Raw genomic sequence first — 25,207 nt, 5'->3', positions numbered from 1 at the left:
ACTTGCTAAGATATCACAGAATATTAACCACACAATAGTAACAGTTTAATAAAACTCATCTGCAGTTTTAGAAAATATATTAACCTTATAAAATTAGAAGACCAGGGTTTAAAAAATTGGAAAGATTTTTTTAACAATAATTATTTTAAGCCACTTAAAAAAATTAGAGTATTTTTGAATCAGAAGAATATTATTAATGAACTTGAAGGAGCATTTACCTTTAATAAATGATTAGAATGAAACATTACAGATAAAATATACAATTCATTAAATTGATATTTAAATCTGTCATCTAAATTTAAATGGAACATATATATTTTTACCATAACTCTAATCTATTTAAGATGACAAACAAAAAAGCTATTTTCATTTTCGATTCTGAATTATTTTATATAAAATTTATATTTGAAATATACAATTATAATAACACAGTCAAATAAAATTTATTAATATATTAATAACCCATTAATACTATAAATGTTCCAATAAAATATAGCTATATTTTCTTATGATATATTTATGGTATTACAATTTATTGTTGGTAACAAAAATCATCTTTAGTACATGTGTTATAAACATTTTAAATAAAAAAGAAATTGGATATGCAAATTCCATTACAATATTTCAAGAATTAACTTCTGGAAGTCATCCCACATGAACACAGGAACAATAGCAAAACTGTGGAAAATAAGATGGAAAATAAGAGAAGTCCATCAGGAAACAGAATTGTGAAATAAATATATTAATACAAATTAAATACAGTACTCTAAAACATTGTATCCAGTTGGTAACATGACCAGATAGCCACAGATCTCCTGAAGCCATGTGCCATATGTTTTGAATGCTGAAGCTTGAAGGATTAGTTTGAAGTTTTCATCTTCTTTTTGCCACTTCCCCATCCACCACTGAGTTGTACAGGATTGTCACGGAATGATATACGTTCTTTCTTAGAAGATCTTGTGTTTGTTATCATTGGTGCAAGTATTCCCTTAATTGAACAACCTAGACAGTGATATTAAATGCACACATTCACTTAACTTGATCCAAGTAAAATTATATTTAAAACTAAGAAATATATTTGCCAGTCACATTCATTTTAGAACTACGTGATCTTTGAGTTTAAAAGAAAGTATGTTTCCTTTTTGTTTGCAATATAATATAATCAAAATTTAGTATAAATTATATTTAGGTTAAATGAAAGAAAATGATTTTAAAAGTTAAATAGATATAACAATTCCTTATATCTACAATCCAAATATCCCTGGTATTTCAACACTAATGGATATGTCTAAGTTTCTAGTATATTTGCTTATGTTTTCATAATTTAAATTTTTATAACTGTTTATATTTTATAAATAATGAGTACATTAAAAATTAGTTTTAGAAGTGGTCCTATTGAATTAAGAACTTTTTCAGAAAAAAATAATGCTTGGAAAATTTGGGGGGAAAGTATATTAGATGTAGACTTTAAAGATATTCATGGGTTCTGTTCTGGCTGCATAAAACACAGCTTTATGACTGGACAGGTCGCAGCCTTTCTGAGTCTTGGTTTATAAATGAGGGAATGATTATGCATTACAGGGCTGCTGTGAAGATGGACTTCCTGAGTGTACTGCAAAGGTGGTTAGACCTGGGGGAATGCTTTGTAAACAGGTGCTATAAAAGTGGAAGAAATGACAATTTACACTCAACAAGTTAGAACCTACCCAGAGAAAAGTAACAAAAAATGTGAGAGGTGCAAAGCACATAGTGGTTATAAGAATGGGACAGCATTTTAGAAATATGTTACTCAGCAAGAACCCGAGATACCCTATTAAGACTACTAGTAAAGAATTATGGTCGTCTGCTTCACATCTCCTGAGAATTAAACAAGTGCACAGGGCTGTCTCTGGGGAAAACGGCCTGAGACGCAGCAGAATGAGGCATTCCAGAGCTCCCTCAGTCCTGGTTTGAGGCAAAGGTTCAAACCACATGATTCTTCTTCATTACGATGCTTTTGTCTTTAAATAAGTTTAGAGGGAAATATATCGATTTTTTTTCAATATTAATACTTCTCCAACTTAAAATATTTTAAAGTATATGTTCAAACAGAAAAATTTGAAAATATTAGACCATTTATGGAATTTGGCCTGTGATTTCAGATTTGGTACAACGTGAGGGGTAAAATTGATTGTAAAAGTCCACCTTATACTTAAGAGCTTTTTAAAAACAGAGTATTGCTTTTTTATTTTTAATCTTAGAATTATGACTAGTAAAATAAATTCAAAAGTGTTAAAGAGCCTCTGTAAAAGGAGCAAATTTTATTAGTCCACAAAGAAAATCTTACTAAAAGGCAAGGGAAAAAAAGTGAAAAGCTATTGTCTTAGGAAACGTTATTCTAGAAATGGAAAGGCTGACGCTTATGCCTATAGGCAGAAGTCTGTGATGGAGTTAGAATGGAGTGCAGTTTAAGAGGCCTTCACAGCTGCCACTTGTGAAGACAATCTCAGCAGAGACAAAGGAGAAATGCCAAGTGAAGTTGGCTTCTATGTGCTGGCCAGATTTAGCCTGCGTTAAACTACCCCTGGTAAGTTAGACAGTATCCTTTGTGAAGCTGCAAGAACTCTTTCAAGCAACAGGATGTTACTGCTGCACAAAAGCAAGAATTTCCTAATGATAAAATAGTGACCTAAAAAATTAAGAAAGCATCCTCAAAGCTTGTCCTCTATTTACTAGCTCCAAGTTGGAAATATATGTATATATATTTTAAATGGAACGTCCACTTTGGTTTGTTTAAAACAGCAGCAATAATAGTAACAGCAAATGACTTCCCCTGGTAGTAAAAATTCTTTGATGAATAAACTATTTGTTGGATAACAAGTATCTATTTATGAGAGCACATCAGTAAGGGAGAACGCTTGGGCCTCATGGAAGGTGTAGCATGCAGGATTGAGAAATGGGACATATTTAGAATTCAGGTATATTTATTTAAGATAAAAAAATCAAGCTTGATAAAAGGGTAAGCCTATTTCCACAAACAGCTTAACACAAATGTTTTGTTCCAATAGAGAAAGCTAAATAAAGTTCCTTGCCAGCATTATTTAAGCTAATAAGTAGAAATAAATATATATTTTAAAATACAATTTGGTAACATAGTTCATTATGTTAAATATTTTTGATGAAAATATCTTAATAGTATATATATGTATTATTTAAACCATTATTCTTAACATAAGCTTTTCATCAAATATGGCAGATAACGTGTAAGAATGGTGGCACTTTCTTTATGAAGTATTGAAATATTTAAAAATAATTTCATGTATTTATAAAATAACTATTTCAAAATTAAACAAAATGAATTGCATTACAATATAGCTTTCTGTAGACCAAATCCTGATTCTGAACAGTGTTTCTGAATTCTAAAAAATTTTTCTATTGACTACAAATTTATGTATGGTACATTGTTTTTCCTAATAGTGTTCTGTTGTCTTCAGTACTTTGAAGCTGTTGATGAATCTTCAAGCCTTTTGTACTTGTCTACAGTGTAACCCTATATTTAAAAGGCAGCTTGTAATTTTTCATTGTTTAGTATAATTCCTTCAGCAATAATTATAATTTAAAAACATGTTGTGTGATATTACAAAATAGATTTATAACAATTTTGAAGTACATTTTCTTCAAATGGAATGGAATGAAAATTCTATAGGAAATTAGTCTTTAAAATTACATAAAAACTTAAGTGAATATATATATATATTTAATATTTTAGATGTGATTACACTTGCATTTCATTATTTTGCTATGTGTAAATAAGCAATTTGAGCAGTAATCAGTATAGCTTATTCTCTCATTGCATTTAGTGAGAGTCTTTGTTATCATATAAATTCTTGAACCACCAGAAATGCAGAAATAAATTGAGGAGTAAAGCAAGACGTCTACGAAGGAACCACATACTGGCATTCATTGTAAAGCTATTACTTTGTCCTATGATTACTCTAGAAATGAAAAAAGAAAATAAAGAAGCAATTTAATACGTCAATGTATAATCATTCTGAAATTACATACTCACATGAAAATACAGTAGTGAGAGATTTTACCTCAAAAAAATGGATATTAGAACTAGACTACTGATGGGTTCCTGGAATAAAAAAAATTATAACTAAAGGATCTTTGCCAGTTTTTCTCTTTTCTGCACATTATTGTTACAAATTTTACCTTTTTTTTGACAACAGTCTGCTGGATATTTGCAGGTGACCATACAAATCAACCAACCAGTCTCTTACATATATGCTGAAAGTATGTCTTGATAAGTACGATCTATCTTCCAGTAAGTCGCTTCTTTGCCACATAATCTGTGTTCTGCTAAAGATTTGTTCTGGTCCTTTAAAATTTTTTTGGGTTAAATCCTTGGTTCTTTAACAAATGTCAAGGTCTATATACGCTGTGTTTTGATAAGTAATTTAATATGTTAAATGCTTTGAATGACGCTCCTGGTATGTATAAGAAAAACTTCCTTAAACAGGTTAAAGTAGAAATTTCATGATGTATAGTAATACGTCATTGGATTTTCGTTGAACCACTATGTGTGTGGACATAAAAATCATTTCAAAGTCCTTCTCATATTGTACTGCTTAACAGCAGAAACAGCAGAAGTAAAGCATGAAGGAAAAAAAAATTCAACATTTTAATGAAAGTGACCAGAACAAATTCTTAGCAGCAAAGCATTTACATCAATTTAAGTGCTGTGAGTGAGTTACACTGGGTAAGTTTGAGGTTGAGGTAGATATTACAGTGTTCAAGTAACAGTTGCTTTTAAGGGCCATTGTTATGTCCAACCTTGAGTTCTAATGATCATTTACAGATAGTTTAAAGTCTAACACTAAGAATGAAAATAAAACAAATAAAGGGGTTGTTTATATCATATTTAGATTGACTCTGTATAACATGGTGATTTTGCTTGTTTTGAAATTGTTTTCAAGGTTTTTCAGTGAATAAAAGTTTTCTCTATGACATAAAAATACTAATAGCATTTTCCTGTTTCTTGAAATCCCAACTGGACAATGACATTTACAGTTATCCTTCTTACCCAATATTTAAGAGACATATAAAAAAGAAAACCAGTTATGTTTGGTACATTGATAGCCACAGACTACCACGGTATTTGTTATTGTTGCTAAAAATCATGATGCCTGATGTTTCTTTTTAAATCAACATGACACATATAATTTGCTTTGTCTATGTACATTTATTTTGAAAAGGCAATTCCTAATGTGCATAAAATCTAATACATATCATAGAGGGTGGGGTATCCTGATATATAGCATAGATTTTTACTTTTGTATTTTGCGCATTTCTTGATCTTTTAGAATAGCTACCATTCATATCTGATCTAGAATCTTTGAGGCCTCCCTATAGTGTGCACTGTTTCTGGGTTTTATTATTTTTAACACACTGCTGTGTTGATTTCTTCTTAGAGATGTGTTTGCATAGAAGAGGATGGCTAGAATATGGTGCTAAAAATACTATCTAGTTTCTTTAAATTCTGTTTCTTGTACTTATATTGTTTAATGTTGTTCTCATTTTTTTTCCGTGGGGAATTTTTATTTTAATGATTTAGTGATTTTTGGTTATAAAATCTAAACAGGTTTTATGATTTTTTTCATAATTAGATTAGCTTTCTGTCATGTGACCATTAAATAATTCTTCTTTCCTGGTGTTTCTGGCTTCCCACCAAACTACTAGATGGTTATTGAGTATTTGACTCCTACTAATAAATTGACTAATAGAAAGTAAAACTCAATAAGGAATTAAGAATGAAATTTAACAATCTATAAACTATCTAGGCATCTGTTTCCTTCTATATACAGTTGGTTCTAAACATCAGGTCATAGGTCCATTATTCTTGTCAATTCAGAAAAAGTCTGTTCCTAGATTCTCTAATCATTCTAAAAATATTCTCTGCACTACTCTATCATACTTATAACTAAGTGTCCATAAGTATTTGTATTTAAAGAGTAATGGCATGAATTATGCTAATAATTGAGAGTATTTTTTACACTTAAGTGATATGCATATTCTTTTGAAAACAACCCAGTTCTTTGTCTTAGCCCTCTTTTCCCATGTTAATTAATTTTGCCGAAAGTAAACATTTAGCAAAAAAAAAATATGCATTTTAAGTCAATGTTTCCCAAATGTTTTATCCAACATATTTTCCCCAACATGTTCTCAAATGTTTTATCACTGCACAGTTATCCTTTGGCATTTAAATATTTAAAACCTAAATTAGATTTTCAAGATCACTTGGAGTCTTTGAAAGCTTGAGCTCAAACTCTTCCTTTTATTTTCACATTCATTCAATATGTATTTATTTAGTGCCTATTATGTAGCAGGCACTGTTCTCTTCTGCCTTTCAATGAAGCTCCTGTCAATATACTTCCATGTGCCAAGTAATATTAGTAACCATCATTCCACAGTTGCTTTCCATTTCACTCTGTTCTCATAATTTCATCTTTACAATCCTCATATGGAACTTGTATAAAACAAATATGTATTTCCACATTCCCAGATAGTGAAGACTTGTGGATAGGTTTCCCAAAAACTTTCATGGAAACTTTCATTATCCCTTTTCATGCTCATTAGTTCTTAGCAGGGAGACATTTGGCAACAATAAACATGACTCGCCTGAGGATTTATTATATTATTGCACTTAGTTTCATTCATTTGACAAATGCATTTCACATTTGACCATACCCATTTATTTTTGCACATTAAGCTAGTGTAAGAAATCGGTTTGAAAGTGACAACAATAACGAAAAAAAAAAGTCAGTTTATTTATGAGGGAAAGGGTAAAAACTAAAATACTACAGTTGGAAACATGATGCTTTAATATATTATCAATAGAGCATACATAGATCCTGTCCTCAAAAATGTTAAAATGTGTGTAAGTTGCTTTTTTATTACAAAGAATAAATGTAGTTGACATATGTATAACTAGCTCTTTCACAAAAGTACAGTTGAAATTTGTCTTCCTCTGGATAATATCAACTGCTGGTGAACCACTGTTTTAGATCTGTAAATATTATTCTGTGGTTACTAATAACTGTTATATTTAACTATGTCTGGAATCATTGTTGACTGTTTCATTAGACTGTCTCAGATTCTGGAAACAGGCTGTATCGGGCTGTTAAAGGACATTAAATCAATAGCTATTTATTATGTGCCTACTCTGTGCTAGACTTTTAATATATGTCTATTAGATGTTTCCAGCAACCATGTAAACATGAGCGTGGTATAATAGTAATTAATTTTGACTATCCAGATCTGGTTACAGGAATATTTTTAGGATTGAAGTGTTAATGTTAACGTGTTTGTTTATTCAGGGACACAATATTAAGACCTAACAAATCTGTGTTCGTAAAGGTCCTGCCAAAAAAATTTGAGATCCAGAAAAATCAGAGTTAATGGTTTAAGCAATAATAAAATAAAAGCCTTAAAATAAAATTTTTATATTGTTAGAGACCAGCTCTTGCTGAAAAAACTTTTTTAAAAATAATAATTCTATGATATAGCTCTAAGATTCTTTATTGACATGTTTCTTTAAATCAAACATTTCAGATAAGAACAAGAGGATAAACAAAGCCAGATTTTATTATACATAAAAGAAAAAAGTTTAACTTGGCCACAGTTGTCTATAAAAATCTTATTTACCTTATTTTTATCTGTGGAATAAATATAACATTAATGTCAGGATTAAAGTTTGAATATTTTAATTAAGAAGTTTGAGAGTTAGTTTTTACCTCTACAATGAATTTTACAACAGTTGGCATAGACAATGGTATTGTGGAATTATTTTATTAGAATTTGTAGACTGAATGCTATCATTTACAACTATGCCAGTTAATTAGAAGTATTACTAGAGTGCACATTTTAAACAATTTCTTTATTGTGCATTTAGCATCAATAAAAGTTTGCACTGTACAAAATTACTCAACTTTTTACTATCAAGTCTATTAAAAGACTGGTATGTGCCATTGTCCGCATTTTCTCATCACACATTTATCTTCAATTCTGCCAATATTAGTTTACTCATGACCTGAAAATGTCATATCTTGAAGGAGTAGCAGGGATCTAGGAGTTCCTTATGTTCCAGGCCCTGGCATGGCACTTTACAGTCACCATCTCATTTAGTCCACAATATAGCTGTGCACAATACATTATTACCCTCATTTTAAAGATAAGGAAACTGAGGCAATGAAGTTAAAATTTTTGCCCAAAAGTAAGTGACAGTAACATATTTGAAACTTGACTTTATATGACTAAGTTTATTAAAAAGAAGATAGTATCATTTTTAATTTTAAGAAATAATGGTACCATAAAGAAAATCATTAGGCAGCAAATGTGAGATGAATATCTTTTTTTGCATTGCTTCCAATGGAAAAAACTGTCCATTATAAAACAATATCATCCTTAATTTCTGTAAGTTGAGGAAACACAAGAGAAAGATATTTCTTAATCCGTATCCATATGTATATTTTGTGCGGTGCAGTGCTTAGTTGCTCAGTCATGTCCGACTCTGAGACCCCATGAACTATAGCCCACCAGGCTCCTCTGTCCATGGGGATTCTCCAGGCAAGAATCCTGGAGTGGGTTGCCATGCCCTCCTCCAGGAGATCTTCCCCACCCAGGGACTGAACCTAGGACTCCTGCATTACAAGTGGATGCTTTACCATCTGAGCCACCAGGGAAGCCCATGTATACTGGAGTGAGTAGCTATCCCTTCTCCAGGGATCTTCCTGACCCAGGAATCAAACCAGGGTCTCCCGGCAGATTGTTTACAGGCTGATTTGCCTGGGAAGCCCATCTATATACCTGTATCTATATATGATATGATAACCCTTAACATGATTTTTTAATTTAAGAATTACTTTATCAAAATGTTTTTTTTCAGGCAATTTTATTTTTCAGTTATGTCACTGCCTTTCTGTTTACCCATCAAGATCTTCTAGGTACTACCAGAATTTCTGAAGCTGTTCAAAGAATACTCCCATATTTCAATGGTTTTGACTGAATTACATGAGCACATATAGTAATAAAACATTAATGGGATACCGGAGACTACATATTTTTTCCTTTAAGAAAATATCTGAAGGAGGACTTCCCTAGTTGTACAGTTAATGGAATCTGCCTGCCAATCTGGGGAACACGGGTTCGATTCCTGGTCCAGGAAGATTCCGCATGCCAAGGAGCAACTAAAGCCCCGTGGACCACAGCTACTGAGCCTGCACACATAGAGCTTGTTAAGATAAGCCGCCGCAATGAGAAATCTGCGCATTGCAATGAAGAGTAGTCCCTGCTTACCCCAAGCGGAGAAAGCCCAGGAAGCAACAAAGCATCAAAGACCGAGTGCAACCAATAAATAAATAAATAAAATATCTGAGGAAAATGCACTAGAATTACATAACTTGAGTTTTTATAAAGGCTTGCTTGCATGCTTGCTAAGTCGCTTCAGTCGTGTCCGACTCTGTGAGACCCCATAGACGGCAGCCCACCAGGCTCCCCCGTCCCTGGGATTCTCCAGGCAAGAAAGGCTAGATACAAGTAAAATCAATATACGATTTAGCGGACAGTTGAACCAAAACTCAATTTATTTATTATATATATATTTCAGTCTATACTGAAAAATATTCAAGTAGGCACATAAATGGGGCTTCCCAGGTGGCGCTAGTGGTAAAGAACCCGTCTGCCAATGCAGGAGACCTAAGAGGCATGGGTTCGATCTATAGGTTGGGAAGATCCCTTAAAGGAGGGCATGGCAACCTACTCCAGATTCTTGCCTGGAGAATCCCCATGGACAGAGGCGCCTGGTGGGCTACAGTCCATGGGATCACACAGAGTCGGACATGACTGAAGCAACACAGCAAGCACAGGGACATAATTAAACATAACTTTCACTCATCTTTTGACCATTCTAGCGACAGAAAATTAAGTTAAAGGTAAAACATTTCTAAGCTTCCAATGAGGAAATAATTGATTTGTAAATTTAAGTTATGGAATCCAGGGAATCAGTTGGAAGTAGCAGAGCTGCCAAAAGGGTCAAAATGTTAGTTAGAGATCGTGGATCCTTGAAAAGGGCAATTTCAAAGCAGATACAGGTTAGGAGTAGGGTGGCAGAAGGGTTGGAGAGCAGCAAGATGACAAAATGGGGAGGTGAATTCACCAGTGAAGCACTAGTGACCATATTATATTCATAAAATAAAGTCATTTATATTTACAACTATGTTCACCCAATCAAGTTCCCTTACTGTGGAAGTGGAGAGAGATGGCTGATGTGGGTCAGCCACATTAAAAATTAACACTGCAATTCATTAGCAAATCTTTGCATTGGATAGAATTCATTATTAATACTTTCAGAGAGAAAAACCAAAGCTCCTTCACATGAGATATATTGTTCATGTTTTTAAAATACCAAAATAATAAAACTTTTAATTTTTGATTTTTGAAAATAAATTTAAGCTGCACTTTTAAAAATATTTGTAATATTTTCTGTATTATATATAATTATAAGGTACAGAAGTTAACTTCTAAAAAGTTTAGAATTTTGATATTTAATTGAATTGGATATCATCTCTATTATAGACTCATGCCTAATATATAACACAAATTTGTATATATGTTTATATACATATATATGTAAAAAATGGAGAAGCTCTGTACAGTCAGCAAAAATAAAACCTGGAGCTGACTGTGGCTCATCTAGAACTCCTTATTGAAAGATTCAGACTTAAACTGAAGAAAATGGGGAAAATTACTAGGCCATTCAGGTATGAACTAAATAAAATCCCTTATGATTAATTATACAGTGGAGGTGATGAATAGATTCAAGGGATTAGATCTGCTAGACAGAGTGCCTGAAAAATATGGATGGAGGTCCATGACACTATACAGGAGGTGGTGACCAAAATCATCCCAAAGAAAAAGAAATGCAAGAAGGTGAAGCAGTTGTCTAAGGAGACTTTACAAAGAACTGAGAGAAGAGAAGCAAAAGGCAAGGGAGAAAATGAAAAATATGGTAAAGATCTAATAGAAGCAGAAGAGGTTAAGAAGAGGTGGCAAGAATACACAGAACTGTACAAAAAAGATCTTAAGGACCTGGAAAACGATGGTGTGGTCATTCACCTAGAGCCAGACATCTTGGAGTGTGAAGTCAAGTGGGCCTTAGGAAGCATCACTACAACCAAAGTTAGTGGAGGTGATGGAATTCCAGCTGAGTTATTTCATGTCGTAAAAGATTATGATGTTAAAGTGTTGCACTCAATATGCCAGCAAATTTGGAAAACTCAGCAGTGGCCACAGGACAGGAAAAGGTCAGTTTTCATTCCAGTCTCAAGAAGGGCAATGCCAAAAATGTTCAAACTACCAGACAACTGCACTTATTTCATATGCTAGCACGGTAATGCTCAAAATCCTTCAAGTTAGGCTTCAGCAGCACGTGAACCAAGAACTTCCAGACTTTCAAGCTGGATTTAGAAAAGGCAGAGGAATCAGAGATCAAATTGCCAATATCTGCTGGATCATAGAAAAAGGAAAAGCAAGAGAATTCCAGAAAAACACTACTTCTTCTTTGTTGACTTTGCTAAAACCTTTGACTGTGTGGATCACAACAAACTGTGGAAAATTCTTAAAGAGATGGGAATATTAGATCACCTTACCTGTCTCCTGAGAAACCTGTATGCAGGTCAAGAAGCAACAGTTCAGTCGCTCAGTCGTATCCGACTCTTTGCAACCTCATGGACTGCAGCACAGCAGGCCTCCCTGTACATCACCAACTCCCGGAGCTTGTTCAATCTCATGTCCATTGAGTTGGTGATGCCATCCAATCCTCTCATCCTCCGTCATCCCCTTCTCCTCCTGCCTTCATTCTTTCCCAGCATCAGGGTCTTTTCCAGTGAGTCAGTTCGTCACATCAGGTGGCCAAAGTATTGGAGTTTCAGCTTCAGCATCAGTCCTTCCAATGAATATTCAGGACTGATTTCCTTTAGGATGGACTGGTTTGATCTCCTTGCAGTCCAAGGGACTCTCAGGAGTCTTCTCCAACACCACAGTTCAAAAGCATCAATTTCTCAGCGCTCAGCTTTCTTTATAGTCCAACTCTCACATCCATACATGACTACTGGAAAAAGCATAGCTTTGATTAGATGGACTTCTGTTGGCAAAGTAATGTGTCTGCTTTTGAATATGCTGTCTAGGTTGGTCATAGCTTTTCTTCCAAGGAATCAGCATCTTTTAATATGTTGGCCACAGTCATCATCTTCAGTGATTTCTAAGTAACAGTTAGAACTGGACATTCAACAATGGACTGGTTCCAAACTGGGAAAGAAGTATGTCAAGGCTGTATATTGTCACCCTGCTAATTTAACTTATACATAGAATCCATCACACAAAATGCTGAACTGGATGAATCCCAAGCTGGAGTCAAGATTGCTGAGAGAAATATTAACAGCCATAGATATGTAGATGATACCACTCTAAAAGGTGAAAGTAAAAAGGAACTAAAAAGCCTCTTGATGAGGGTGAAAGAGTGTGAAAAGCTGGCCTTGAAACTCAACATTCAAAAGCTAAGATCATGGTATCTGGTCTTATCAATTCCTGGCAAATAGATGGAAAAACGATGGAAGCAGTGACAGATTTTATTGTCCTGAGCTCCAAAAATCACTGCAGATGGTGACTGCAGTCATGAAATTAAAAGACACTTGCTTCTTGGAAGGAAACCTATGACAAATTTAGAAAGTATTTTAAAAAGCAGTGACATCACTTTGTTGACAAAGGTCTTTATAGTCAAAGCTATGGTTTTTTCCAGTAGTCATGCAGAGATGTGGAAGTTGGACCATAAAGAAGGCTGAGCACCGAAGAATTGATGCTTTCAAACTGTGGTTCTGGAGAAAACTCTTGAGAGAGTCCCTTGGACAGCAAGTAGATCAAATCAGTCAATACTAAAGAAAATCAACCTTGAATATTCAGTGGAAGGACTGATGCTGAAGCTGAAGCTCCAATCCTCTGGCCACCTGATGTGAAGTGCCGACTCATTGGAAAAGACCTTGGTGCTGAGAAAGATTGAAAGCAGGAGGAGAAGGGGATGACAGAGGATGAGGTGGTTGGATAACATCATCAACTCAATGTACATGAGTTTGAACAAACTCTGGGAGATAGTAAAGGACAGGGAAGCCTGGTGTGCTATAGTCCATAGGGTTCAAAGAGCTGGACATGACTGAGCAACTAAAGAACAGCAACAACTAGATTAAATCTCATACAAACAACTTACAGAGAAGGCCATAAAATGTTAATGGAAACGGTTTCCCTTGTTCTGGAGAAGACAATATCCATTTAAAGGTTCTATGAATATATGATAAGAGGAGAAAAGCAACAATGGTTGATAAGTTCATTTGTTCTCTGAAGTGTTTTCTATGTGCTAATCATATGCACTTCATCTTTGTATTTTTCAAAAAATACATTATAATTTATGATATTGTCTTTTATGTTCCATCTGTACATTGAGATAGATAGAAGCAAAACATTTATGATGCCGAGAAGCTGGATGGGAAGCAATTGATATCCTTACACTAGGAATCACAAGACCCAGATTTGAGTCTTAGCTCTACAACGTTTAGCCTCCTTAGCCCTGGGCAATTTATTTATAAAATTAAAAGCTAAATCCTACCTGTTTTGAAGTAAATCTCAGGCAATAGGTGGTGAGGAACAGCCTTCTGAGCTTCTCATTTGTTTTCCTTTTCTTTTTTCCCATTCACTTTTTATTAAGACAATTTTTTAAAGAGTATTTTCCATTCACAGAGGAGGGCACACAGATTTCCTATATATCTTCTGTCCCACATATGCATGCTGCTGCTGCTGCTGCTAAGTAGCTTCAGTCATATCTGACTCTTTGCGACCCCATAGACCGAAGCCCATCAGCCTCCCTCATCCCTGGGATTCTCCAGGCAAGAACACTGGAGTGGGTTGCCATTTCCTTCTCCAATGCATGAAAGTGAAAAATGAAAGTGAAGTCTCATAGTCTCCTTCATTATCAACAACCCCACCAGTAAGGTACCTGTTACAAATTATGAAATTAAATTGTCAAAATATAACCACCCAAAGTACATAGCTTACATTATAGCTCACTCTCAGGTTTCAGTTTTGTACATTCTATAGGTCTGGAAAAATGTATAATGAATGGCAGTATGCATATGGTATCATAGAGATTATTTCCACTGCCCTAAAAATCCTCTATGCTCAACCTATTCATCTTCCATCCAACCCCCTACTACCTTTGATGTTTTTACCATTTCCATAATTTTACCTTTTTAAGAATGTTACATAGTTGAAATCATATAGTATGTAGTCTTTTCAGGTTGACTTTTTTTCATTTAAAGTTATGACCAACCTAGATAGCATATTTAAAAGCAGAGACATTACTTTGCCAACAAAGGTCTGTCTAGTCAAGGCTATGGTTTCTCCAGTGGTCATGTATGGATGTGAGAGTTGGACTGTGAAGAAAGCAGAGCACTGAAGAATTGATGCTTTTGAACTGTGGTGTTGGAGAAGACTCTTGAGAGTCCCTTGGACTGCAAGGAGATCCAACCAGTCCATTCTAAAGATCAGCCCTGGGTGTTCTTTGGAAGGAATGATGCTAAAGCTGAAACTCCAGTACTTTGGCCACCTCATGCAAAGAGCTGACTCATTGGAAAAGACTCTGATGCTGGGAGGGATTGGGGGCAGGAGGAGAAGGGGACAACAGAGGATGAGATGGCTGGATGGCATCACCGACTCGATGGACGTGAGTCTGAGTGAACTCCGGTAACTGGTGATGGTCAGGGAGGCCTGGCGTGTTGCGATTCATGGGGTCGCAAAGAGTTGGACACAACTGAGCGACTGAACTGAACTGAACTGGCATCTAGTAAACCATGTATTTCACTTAGTACTTTTGATAGTCAGATTAATCTGTTTTGATTAGAGCTTTAAAATTATTTTGTCAATATACTGGAGGCATTGTAAAATGTTAGGATTGACTCAGAATGTCTTTCTTCAACTGACTTTAGGCTTTCTAAAACAATAAGGTATTTTCAGAAATATTTGTTAGTTTCTCATTTGAAGTAGAAAGGAGAAGGCAATGGCATCCCACTCCAGTACTCTTGCCTGGAAAATCCCATGGATGGAGGAGCCTGGTAGGCTTCAGTCCATGGGGTCGCTAAGAGTCGGACACGATTGAGTGACTTCACTTTCACTTTTCACTTTTATGCATTGGAGAATGAAATGGCAACCCACTCCAGTGTTCTTGCCTGGGGAATCCCAGGGATGGGGGAGCCTGGTGGGCTGCCGTCTATGGGGTCAGACAGAGTCAGACATGACTGAAGCAACTTAGCAGCAGCAGCAGCTGCGTAGAAAAGCCCAACTACTCCATTATATTTTCAAAGTTATTTTGAAACTAGGCTTCATTTTTAATGCAACTTTATTTTACATCGCTTCAGTATGTGGAACCTCTGGTCCAGACAGGTTTCTCAGTGTTTTACAAATATATATTCATATTTTACCTTTTGCCCTTGTTTAGATGGGTTTATTTCCACTTTTCCCCCCTTACTTAAATCCCAATTGTCAGTCTAGGTATAGATCAAGTATACTGCCTCCAAGAAGCCTTCTTCATTTCAACAGCATTAGCAACTTTACTTTTGAAAAATAGTTTTTTCCACATTCAGTAAATTCAGTACCATATTATAAGGGCTTACATTTCATGACAGTTAGGACATGTTCAGAGAAGAAGCCAATTTGGGGTTGGCTTCCCTGGTGGCTCAGAGGTTAAAGCGTTTGTCTGCCTCCAATGCGGAAGATCCCCTGGAGAAGGAAACTGGCAACCCACTCCAGTATTCTTGCCTGGAGAATCTCATGGACAGAGGAGCCTGGTAGGCTACAGTCCACGGGGTCGCAAAGAGTCGGACACAACTGAGCGACTTCACTTTCACTTTTCACTTTCATACACTGTTATGGCAGAAAGTGAAGAAGAACTAAAGAGCCTCTAGATGAAAGTGAAAAAGGAGAGTGAAAACGTTGGCTTAAAGCTCAACATTCAGAAAACTGAGATCATGGCATCTGGTCCCATCACTTCATGGCAAATGGATGGGGAAACAGTGGAAACAGTGAGAGACTTTATTTCTCTGGGCTTCAAAATCACTGCAGATGGTGACTGTAACTATGAAATTAAATAAAAGACGCTTACTCCTTGGAAGGAAAGTTAAGACCAACCTAGACAGCATATTAAAAAGCAGAGACATTACTTTGCCAACAAAGGTTCGTCTAGTCAAAGCTATGTTTTTTCCAGTGGTCATGTATGGATGTGAGAGTTGGTCTATAAAGAAAGCTGAGCGCCAAAGAATTGATGCTTTTGAACTGTGGTGTTGGAGAAGACTCTTGAAAGTCCCTTGGACTACAAGGAGATCCAACCAGTTCATCCTAAAGGAGATCAGTCCTGAGTGTTCATTGGAAGGACTGATGTTGAAGCTGAAACTCCAATACTTGGCCACCTGATGTGAAGAGCTGACTCATTGGAAAAGACCCTGATGCTGGGTAAGATTGAGGGCAGGAGGAGAAGGGGACGACAGAGGATGAGATGGTTGGATGGCATCACTGACACAATGGACATGGGTTTGGGTGGACCCTGGGAGTTGGTGGACAGGGAGGTCTGGCGTGCTGCGGTTCATGGGGTCGCAAACAGTTGGACGCGACTGAGCGACTGAACTGAACTCATACACTATTACAGAGGAATTCTGGATTTTCAGTCTCTGGCTAACTTTGAAAATGGACTATGTCTGGGAAAATACAGAGATAATATGAAGAAGGCAACTGGAAACCAAAACTAGGTGTATAGTGAGCAATATTTCATCAATAAATGTCTCCAGAAAGAATGAATGGATAAGAGGAACTATATTCTTACTAAGCTACATGTTTTAGCCCAAGGAACAGAAGACAGTATAGCACTGAGTTTGGAATGAGAAAAGATGGATTCAAGTTGTTGCTTTCCTTTGCTAAGTTTTTTTGTGCGAACGTTCAAATAAATACTTTAAGTCTCATTTATATTATCTATCAAAGAAAAATAAGCATATAAGTCAGAAAAGACAATTAAAAGAAATTGGCTAAACTCTAAATTGCTAGAGCAATAGAGTTATTGTTATTGTAATGCATCCTTTAAGTATTAAGAGGGAAATGAATTGAGAAAACCAAAATCACTTAAGGATATCAAATATTTTAAAATAAATATTGTTTAAATCAGGAATTTTTTTGCCTAGTCATTTCACAATGGCACATTTTAAAATATGAATGTGACCTACTTCATCTATTTTCAAATCATAATATAGATTAGAAAATTTGGTAGTAGATTTCCTTGGCCTTGTGTAAGAGGGCTGCTGCTGCTGCTGCTAAGTCATTTCAGTCGTGTCCGACTCTGTGCGACCCCACAGACGGCAGCCCACCAGGCTCCCCCGTCCCTGGGATTCCCCAGGCAAGAACACTGGAGTGGGTTGCCATTTCCTTCTCCAATGCATGAAAGTGAAAAGTGAAAGTGAAGCCGCTCAGTTGTGTCCAACTCTTTGTGACCCCATGGACTGCAGCACACCAGGCTCCTCCGTCCATGGGATTTTCCAGGCAAGAGTACAGGAGTGGGGTGCCATTGCCTTCTTAGTAAGACCTAAAAGGATAAAAACAGAAACCTTAGGAAATTCTCTAAGAAAATACATTGTTACTTTATATGGATGGCATGGTCCTGCTATTATTTGATACACAGAAAAAGAAGACAACTCTACTTTGAAATTGTTTAAAAATAATACAACAGTAACAACACATACAATAACGAACAATATAAACAACAAGAACAATACTTTTTTTACTTACTACTAGGCAATGCATCACCATACTTTACGTATATTTTTACTGATTTATTCCTCACTAAAATTCCATGAGATAGACACTATACTTCCATTTTACAGAGAGTAAACTCATTCTTAGAGATTAAATAATTTACCCAAGGTCACATAACTTATCCGTGATAGTTGAGTAGGGATTTTAAACCTGAATGTATCTATTTTTAAAGAATATGTGTTCCAAATAATATAGTAACATTGAAAGAGAAATAACTAGAAAAGTTCAAAGGCTGAAAAAGTTTTATAGCTGTAACCCATAAACTACTCTCTAGATTTGGCTTGCGAAACTGAAAGAAATATTTTAGCTTTAATAAGGTGACAAGATTTTGAGAGAAAGCTGGAGGAAAAGAGCTTTCAAAATACTGAGACTTTAAGTGGTTGGCCCAGGGCCATGGGGGCCTAGGACACAAAGACTCTGACAGTTAAAAGATTTCTCTATATAATAAGCTATGTCATTTTTTTTTTCAGTTAAAGAACTATTAAGAGGACATTTCTTTTAAGCTGAGCTAGTTAGCCATGTGACCAGATACTACAGACTTCAATATCTTACCTCAACTGATTTTTCTTTTTTACATCAACTACAAAGAACATTTACTAAGCACTTATTTTGAGACAGATACCATTCTGAATGTGCTATCAGTTCAGTTCAGTTCAGTTGCTCAGTCGTGTCCAACTCTTTTCGACAGGCCTCCCTGTCCATCACCAACTCCCGGAGTTCACTCAAACTCACGTCCATCGAGTTGGTGATGCCATCCAGCCATCTCATCCTTTGTAGTCCTCTTCTCCTCCTGCCCCCAATCTCTCCGAGCATCAGAGTCTTTTCCAATGAGTCAACTCTTCGCATGAGGTGGCCAAAGTACTGGAGTTTCAGCTTTAGCATCATGCCTTCCAAAGAACACCCAGGACTGATCTCCTTTAGAATGGACTGGTTAGATCTCCTTGCAATCCAAGGGACTCTCAAGAGTCTTCTCTAACACCAAATTTCAAAAGCATCAATTCTTTGGCACTCAGCTTTCTTTATAGTCCAACTCTCACATCCATACATGACTACTGGAAGTGAATGCACTATATTTGATCCTAAAACAATTCTGCAAGGTATGTATCTTTCCTATTTTAAGGATGAGAAAATTAAGTTATGATACAAATCTAGGCAAAGTGGTGTCAGAGCTCATATCCTTCACCATTATATTACATGTATGTTACAGTAAACTAGTATGACAATAGTTTGACAAAGAATTTGGCAAATAGTATTTATTCATATTCATTCTGTTCTTTAAGAAAAAATATTTCCTAAAGTGGCTTGTCTTAAATTGTCACCTAATGGACAGTTAGTCATTAGTAGTGTTTGCAATAATGTCATTTATTGACAACTAATGGAAACTACAGTGTGAATGGCCTTATTACAGTTTCTTAGAGAAAGTGTTAAGAAATGAACTCTCTATAAAGATCTTATATACTCTAAAATCTATAACTCAGTTTTATGTAAGTGAAAGATGAAGCTTGTGCATTTCAGGATAGTTGCTGACTGACTGAGTTATTTATGTTTTAACATTCAGATAGTACATTTCAAACAGAAGCTTTGATATTCTGTAAAGTGAAAAGGCAATTTGTGTAAAAATTTTATTAGGTTTGTTTATTTTTACCCACACTACTTCAAAACAACATCATATGAGTTTGTAATATGCAATGCTTAAAATGGGTATGGCATTATTCACTATGATGTGTGGCATAGGTTGATTCTTTCTGAAATGTTTTATACATATATATAATATATATAAAATATATATATATAACTTCTGATAGTACCACACTTTGTTGCTGTAGAAAATTTGTATTAAAAGAATAATTTTACATAGGTGAATTAACCTAAAATATTTCTTAACCATATTGACCAGAGCAACCTTTCATGACCAGATTCTGGGAAATATTTGTACGTTAGATATATTAAAATTATTTTAAAATGAAATTAAAATTCATTAAAATAAATTTACATATAAATGGATTTAAATGACTGGAATCTAATAATGCCAAGCATCTGGAGGAAAAGTCAGAGAATCATTTCGACGTTTTCATTTATCTGAAGAGCACTATCTGGATTGTTGAATTGTTCATATTCAAATAAATATTGACTTTGTGTGTATATAATCATACAATCAATGAGTAATAAATCTTTTTATAGAGTAACTATTACTTAAAATGAAGTGTAAATTAATATGTGGATTTCTGAGGTTTACTATATGTTGGCAATATTAACAAAATATTATATTAAATAAACCATCTTTTGTATTAATATACCATAACACTCTAGAAAATGTTTTGATATCTTTACAGTGTAAGTTAAATGAAGAGTTTGAAAAAGTTAGGCTTTCTTACTCTCAAATACCTTGAGATACAGATAGTTTTTAAATGTTTACATTCTTTTCAGAGTTAAGAATTGCTTTGTAATTCTTGTTGAAACCATGATATATATATATATATATATATATATAGTTATAGTTATAGTTATAGTACCAAATTAATAAACGTGTGACAAGTTTTCAAATATAAAAAGTCATCACTAGTAAATACAAACTGTCATCTATTCAGTGGAAATAGTTTTTAAGAGCATGATTTTGACACTATAATGTTTAGAAGTCTGCTATTTAAAAAAAAAAAATTCCTTCAAAACAAACTTTACTTACAATATATATTAAATAATGACAAAAGGCCAAAACACATTACTTTGATATATAAATCCAACATTTTACAGTTAACCTAAACAAACTCTTTTAGAACTAAATGATCAAAGAATTCAATATGATCCATGGAGGGGTAGAGGAGTAAATCACTGAGTCACAGAATAGAATTAAAATAAAAACTGATGCTGTTAATTTTAGAAATAATTTAATTCCGTTTGTATCAAAAGAAGACATTCAAAGAAGGAAAAAATTCAAATGGATAGTTTTGGGCAGTTCTGGTTGCTGGCATCCTAACCCTTATCTGTAAAAGAATGCTTGCTGGCATTAGTTTCCATCAATTCATTTGTGATTTTGAAATTAATTCTGAAGGAAACCACAACTTACTTGAAGATCCCGCTGAGTGTCTGTGTGCCAGAGTTTTTTTTTCTGTCTTCACAGACAAAGCACTTCCACTGGTCATGGAAAAAAGGTCTAAATCCGTGTCTTCTCTGCTTACAAGTCTTGCCTGGGAGCAATGGGAGAGAATGTATACAATCATGAAACAAAATATGGCATTTTCTGAATGCAGATCACATTACCCCAAATAAACAAACAGGCTCTGTCAAACAACCTTCTTCAAAATGATACCACAATCCTTTATTGCTGCCCAGGCAGAACAAATGCACTATGTCAAAGCATTTTTTGCAAATAAGAGCCGATTTTAAAATTGAGGTTTGCTATTTGAGTCTGTACAACAAAAGAAAACATTTCAGTACAGTAATTTTGATGAAAATCAATCTTAAAGGCAACTGATGAAACTTTAAATAGCTTAACATCACTTATTTACCAAGGATATTATTTAATTCTTAATTGAATGTTATAAATGTCACATTGGATTATTTTCTGCAATATTCATGTTTTACCACTTATAAAATTCCCTGAAATGCCTTTCATCCCATATTTTTATACTACAAAGCCATGAAAGATCTCTACTTTCTCACTACAGTCATTATTAATGTAAAATACTATATGTTAAGTCTAATTTGGGAATAAGGGTAGACATATAGAAATTTCAAGATATTTTAAGGACATATGTATTAGATAATTTATTTCATCTAAAATTACTCTCTGAGCTTTCATTACTATTTTGGATTGAACTGAAGAGTTGAAAGAATCACCTCTTGGCTATAAATATTGTTTTACATAATGTCTAATATCATTAAGTAAGGATTTATTGGGATTTGGCCCCTCAATGGGAGAAAAATGCCATGATAGAAAGTAAAGCAGCCTCAAAGTAGCTGGAACTTCATCCAAACCACAGGATGCTTGAAATCCTGTGAGAAAGCATTGTCCTTAATATTTGATGTGAGAAAAATTTAGAGTAAAATAAAACCATAAAACATCACTGTGGTTACATAGCTATCCCTATATGACGTGCTACAAAAACTCATGAAACCAGAACCCAAAGATCATCTTCCTTCAAATTCAGATGTCTGCATACCCCCTCCCACCTTCTCTCATTGTTAAATCAGCAAGTTTGGTATTGGTGAACTCAGAGGAGAAGCCCTTCTAGGGCATTAGTCACTTTTTAAAATGTACTTGGGTAAGTGATACCATTGTTTCATCAAAAAAACCTCCGTAGAGAACTATTTCAAGTGAAATGATGACTGGCTCACAACTTACACTTGTGATGTTTAGGATGAAAAATGTTATACATTCTTTCTGGATTTTATTTCATTAGTGCACAAGCTTATGTATTTAATGGTCCCATTACTATAGCTCCATCAATACTGAGACATCACAAAAACCAATCAGGAATAAGGGGGAGTGAAAAAGCTGGCTTAAAGCTCAACATTCAGAAAACTAAGATCATGGCATCTGGTCCCATCACTTCATGGGAAATAGATGGAGAAACAGTGGAAACAGTGTCAGACTTTATTTTGGGGGGCTCCAAAATCACTGCAGATGGTGATTGCAGCCATTAAATTAAAAGATGCTTACTCCTTGGAAGGAAAGTTATGACCAACCTAGATAGCATATTCAAAAGCAGAGACATTACTTTGCCAACAAAGGTCCGTCTAGTCAAGGCTATGGTTTTTCCTGTGGTCATGTATGGATGTGAGGGTTGGACTGTGAAGAAAGCTGAGCGTTGAAGAATTGATGCTTTTGAACTGTGGTGTTGGAGAAGACTCTTGAGAGTCCCTTGGACTGCAAGGAGATTCAACCAGTCCATTCTAAAGATCAGTCCTGGGTGTTCTTTGGAAGGAATGATGCTAAAGCTGAAACTCCAGTACTTTGGCCACTTCATGCAAAGAGTTGACTCATTGGAAAAGACTCTGATGCTAGGAGGGATTGGGGGCAGGAGGAGAAGGGGACAACAGAGGATGAGATGGCTGGATGGCATCACCGACTCGATGGATGTGAGTTTGAGTGAACTCCGGGAGTTGGTGATGGACAGAGTGGCCTGGCGTGCTGTGATTCATGGGGTCACAAAGAGTCGGACACGACTGAGCGACTGAACTGAACTAACTGACTGATCAAAGCAATACCAAGATTTTGGTGACATCAGTTACAAAATAAGGAAAGACATGCTAACCACATAAGAGACCCTCCTGCTGACTAAAGAGGCATTAACTATAAGCCTCAGGATTTTAAAATCAGGTTTTATTTGCTTCAATTTAATGACATAATTTCACTGCACCTATTTAAAAAGCAGAAATCTCACCCTCCTCCAGACAAGATGATACCTACATGTCAAGAAAGTATTTGTGAACATGTCTTCCAAAAATCTTGTTATCATCTAAGCCATTAACATCCAAAAGATTGTTTATTCCAAAACAGCAAACAGTATCGGTTATTAACTAAGCCAGATTATAACAGAATCAAATTTAGAAGTGAAATTTAACAATAACACACACTTTCACAATGGTGCCACCTCGCAGCTTAAATGCAAACCTAGAAATTTCATAGAGGCTAGTTACATGTCTAGCAGCATATTTAACTCAGCCACATATGTATTTATATTCAAATTCTACCTGTGAAAACACTGGTTTCAAATTGAACATCATCCTTCCTCTTACTGTTAAGGAGTAGAGAAATCATAAAGAAAATATATCTTTTCTTCTATGTCATGCAAAATGGATATACTATACATGCAAAATAGAATAAAATTGACCTTGCTTTTAATACTTGTTCTACAAAACTGTATGTTTAATCCCAAAACATTGTAATATTAAACATTCTTCACAGTTATAACATGATAAACAGTTTGTATCAGATCAGAATTTTCTTATGTGCAATACAATAGCAAATATTTAAATAGTGATTTTGCAAAACTCTCGTTGGTCTTTGTCTTCTGATTAGATCATGTCTGTAGCCTCATCTACAAAGTCTGTAATATTCTTTTTTCCCATATTTTCACAATGAAATGAGTGGTATGAATTCTGGAACATGACTTCTAAGCAAGTGGATCCTGTTTCACCTCCAAACCGAGCTACTTAATTTAAAATAGAGAATCTCTTCCATTTAATAAAGAACAGTCAGTTCTTTCTTCTGATTTTTCACAAACAAGATTTTATTAAATATTTATTTTAAAAGTTTGTATTTTTAGAAGACAAACAGCACACAAAATAAATACCTATTTACTTATTATGCAGATATTTTTAAAAAAGAGAAATAAAATATTATAAAGTGAAATTCACTTGTAAGCTTTTCAGTTTTTCTACATATGTTTTGAATAAACATATTCAAAAGTTTTTAGAATATTATTTCAAAATTAACCTAACTTATTTTTGCATTTTGCTTCTTTCACTGTACATTACACCTGTGAAATACAGATCTAGTTCATTTAACTGTTTGAATAATATGCAAATTATTGCTAATTACTGTAGATGCTATGAACATACCACATCATTGTTTGTACTATTTCTAGACATAATACCAGTGTTTTAAAAATATTTTTCTCTTTGATTGCAGAAAGCTGAGGTATGCATACCCCTCCATTCATAATACATTGTCATCATTGTGCAAACCCCTTCTCTTATATAATAAGACAGAGGCCTTGTTATGTAACATATGTGGGCATGGAAGGCACTGTAAATGTTTTATAGAACTATAATTTACATGTAATAAAATGCACAGAACTTAAATATGAAGTTCAATCATTTTCAAAAATTTTCTTTTTGATTTACAACTCCCGTAGAAGCTGCAAAAATTGGTACTAAGAGTTACTTTTATATCCTCCACACAGCTTGTCCAAATGATATCTTGATAATTCAAGTTCAATTAATAAAAACAGGAAATTGACATTGGTGCCATACTATTACTAAACCATAGACCTTATTCACCAGTTTTCACACGCACTATTTTTTTTTTTTGGTTTGTTTATGCTTCTATGACATTTTATCACATGTATAAATTCGCATAACTACCACCACAATCAGAATAGACAATTATTCCATTTCTCCAAACAAGCTCTTTGTTTTCCCTTTAAAGTAATACCTTCCCCCTAATCTAATAACCAGCAACTACTAATATATTCCCCATCACTATAATTATGTAGTTTTGAGAATGTTATGTAAATGAAATCATACAGTAAAGAACATTTTGAAATTG

The 25,207-nt window shown here is 34.7% G+C and overlaps 1 protein-coding gene across 7 annotated transcripts in view; it reads right to left on the bottom strand.

Annotated features, from left to right (window-relative positions):
• Window positions 1-450: 450 nt before the first annotated feature.
• Window positions 451-25,207, bottom strand: part of LRRIQ1 (leucine rich repeats and IQ motif containing 1) — a 224,631-nt gene continuing 199,874 nt past the window's right edge. For 4 of the 7 annotated variants that reach the window (XM_070788886.1, XM_070788887.1, XM_070788888.1 and 1 more), the window contains exons 27-28: window positions 20,999-21,119; window positions 451-1,002 (exon numbers count right to left, since the gene is read on the bottom strand). In XM_070788886.1, coding sequence (XP_070644987.1) covers window positions 860-1,002; window positions 20,999-21,119 — 264 coding nt within the window. In that variant the 3' untranslated portion in view covers window positions 451-859. Of the gene's footprint in view, window positions 1,003-15,460; window positions 17,705-20,998; window positions 21,120-25,207 lie in introns of those variants that run through there. The other 3 variants (XM_070788891.1, XM_019960315.2, XM_070788890.1) reach the window with 3 other exon arrangements.

This window comes from Bos indicus, chromosome 5 (genome assembly GCF_029378745.1).
Source record: "Bos indicus isolate NIAB-ARS_2022 breed Sahiwal x Tharparkar chromosome 5, NIAB-ARS_B.indTharparkar_mat_pri_1.0, whole genome shotgun sequence".
Lineage (NCBI taxonomy): Eukaryota > Metazoa > Chordata > Mammalia > Artiodactyla > Bovidae > Bos > Bos indicus.
This window is presented reverse-complemented; position numbering and strand designations above follow the sequence as displayed.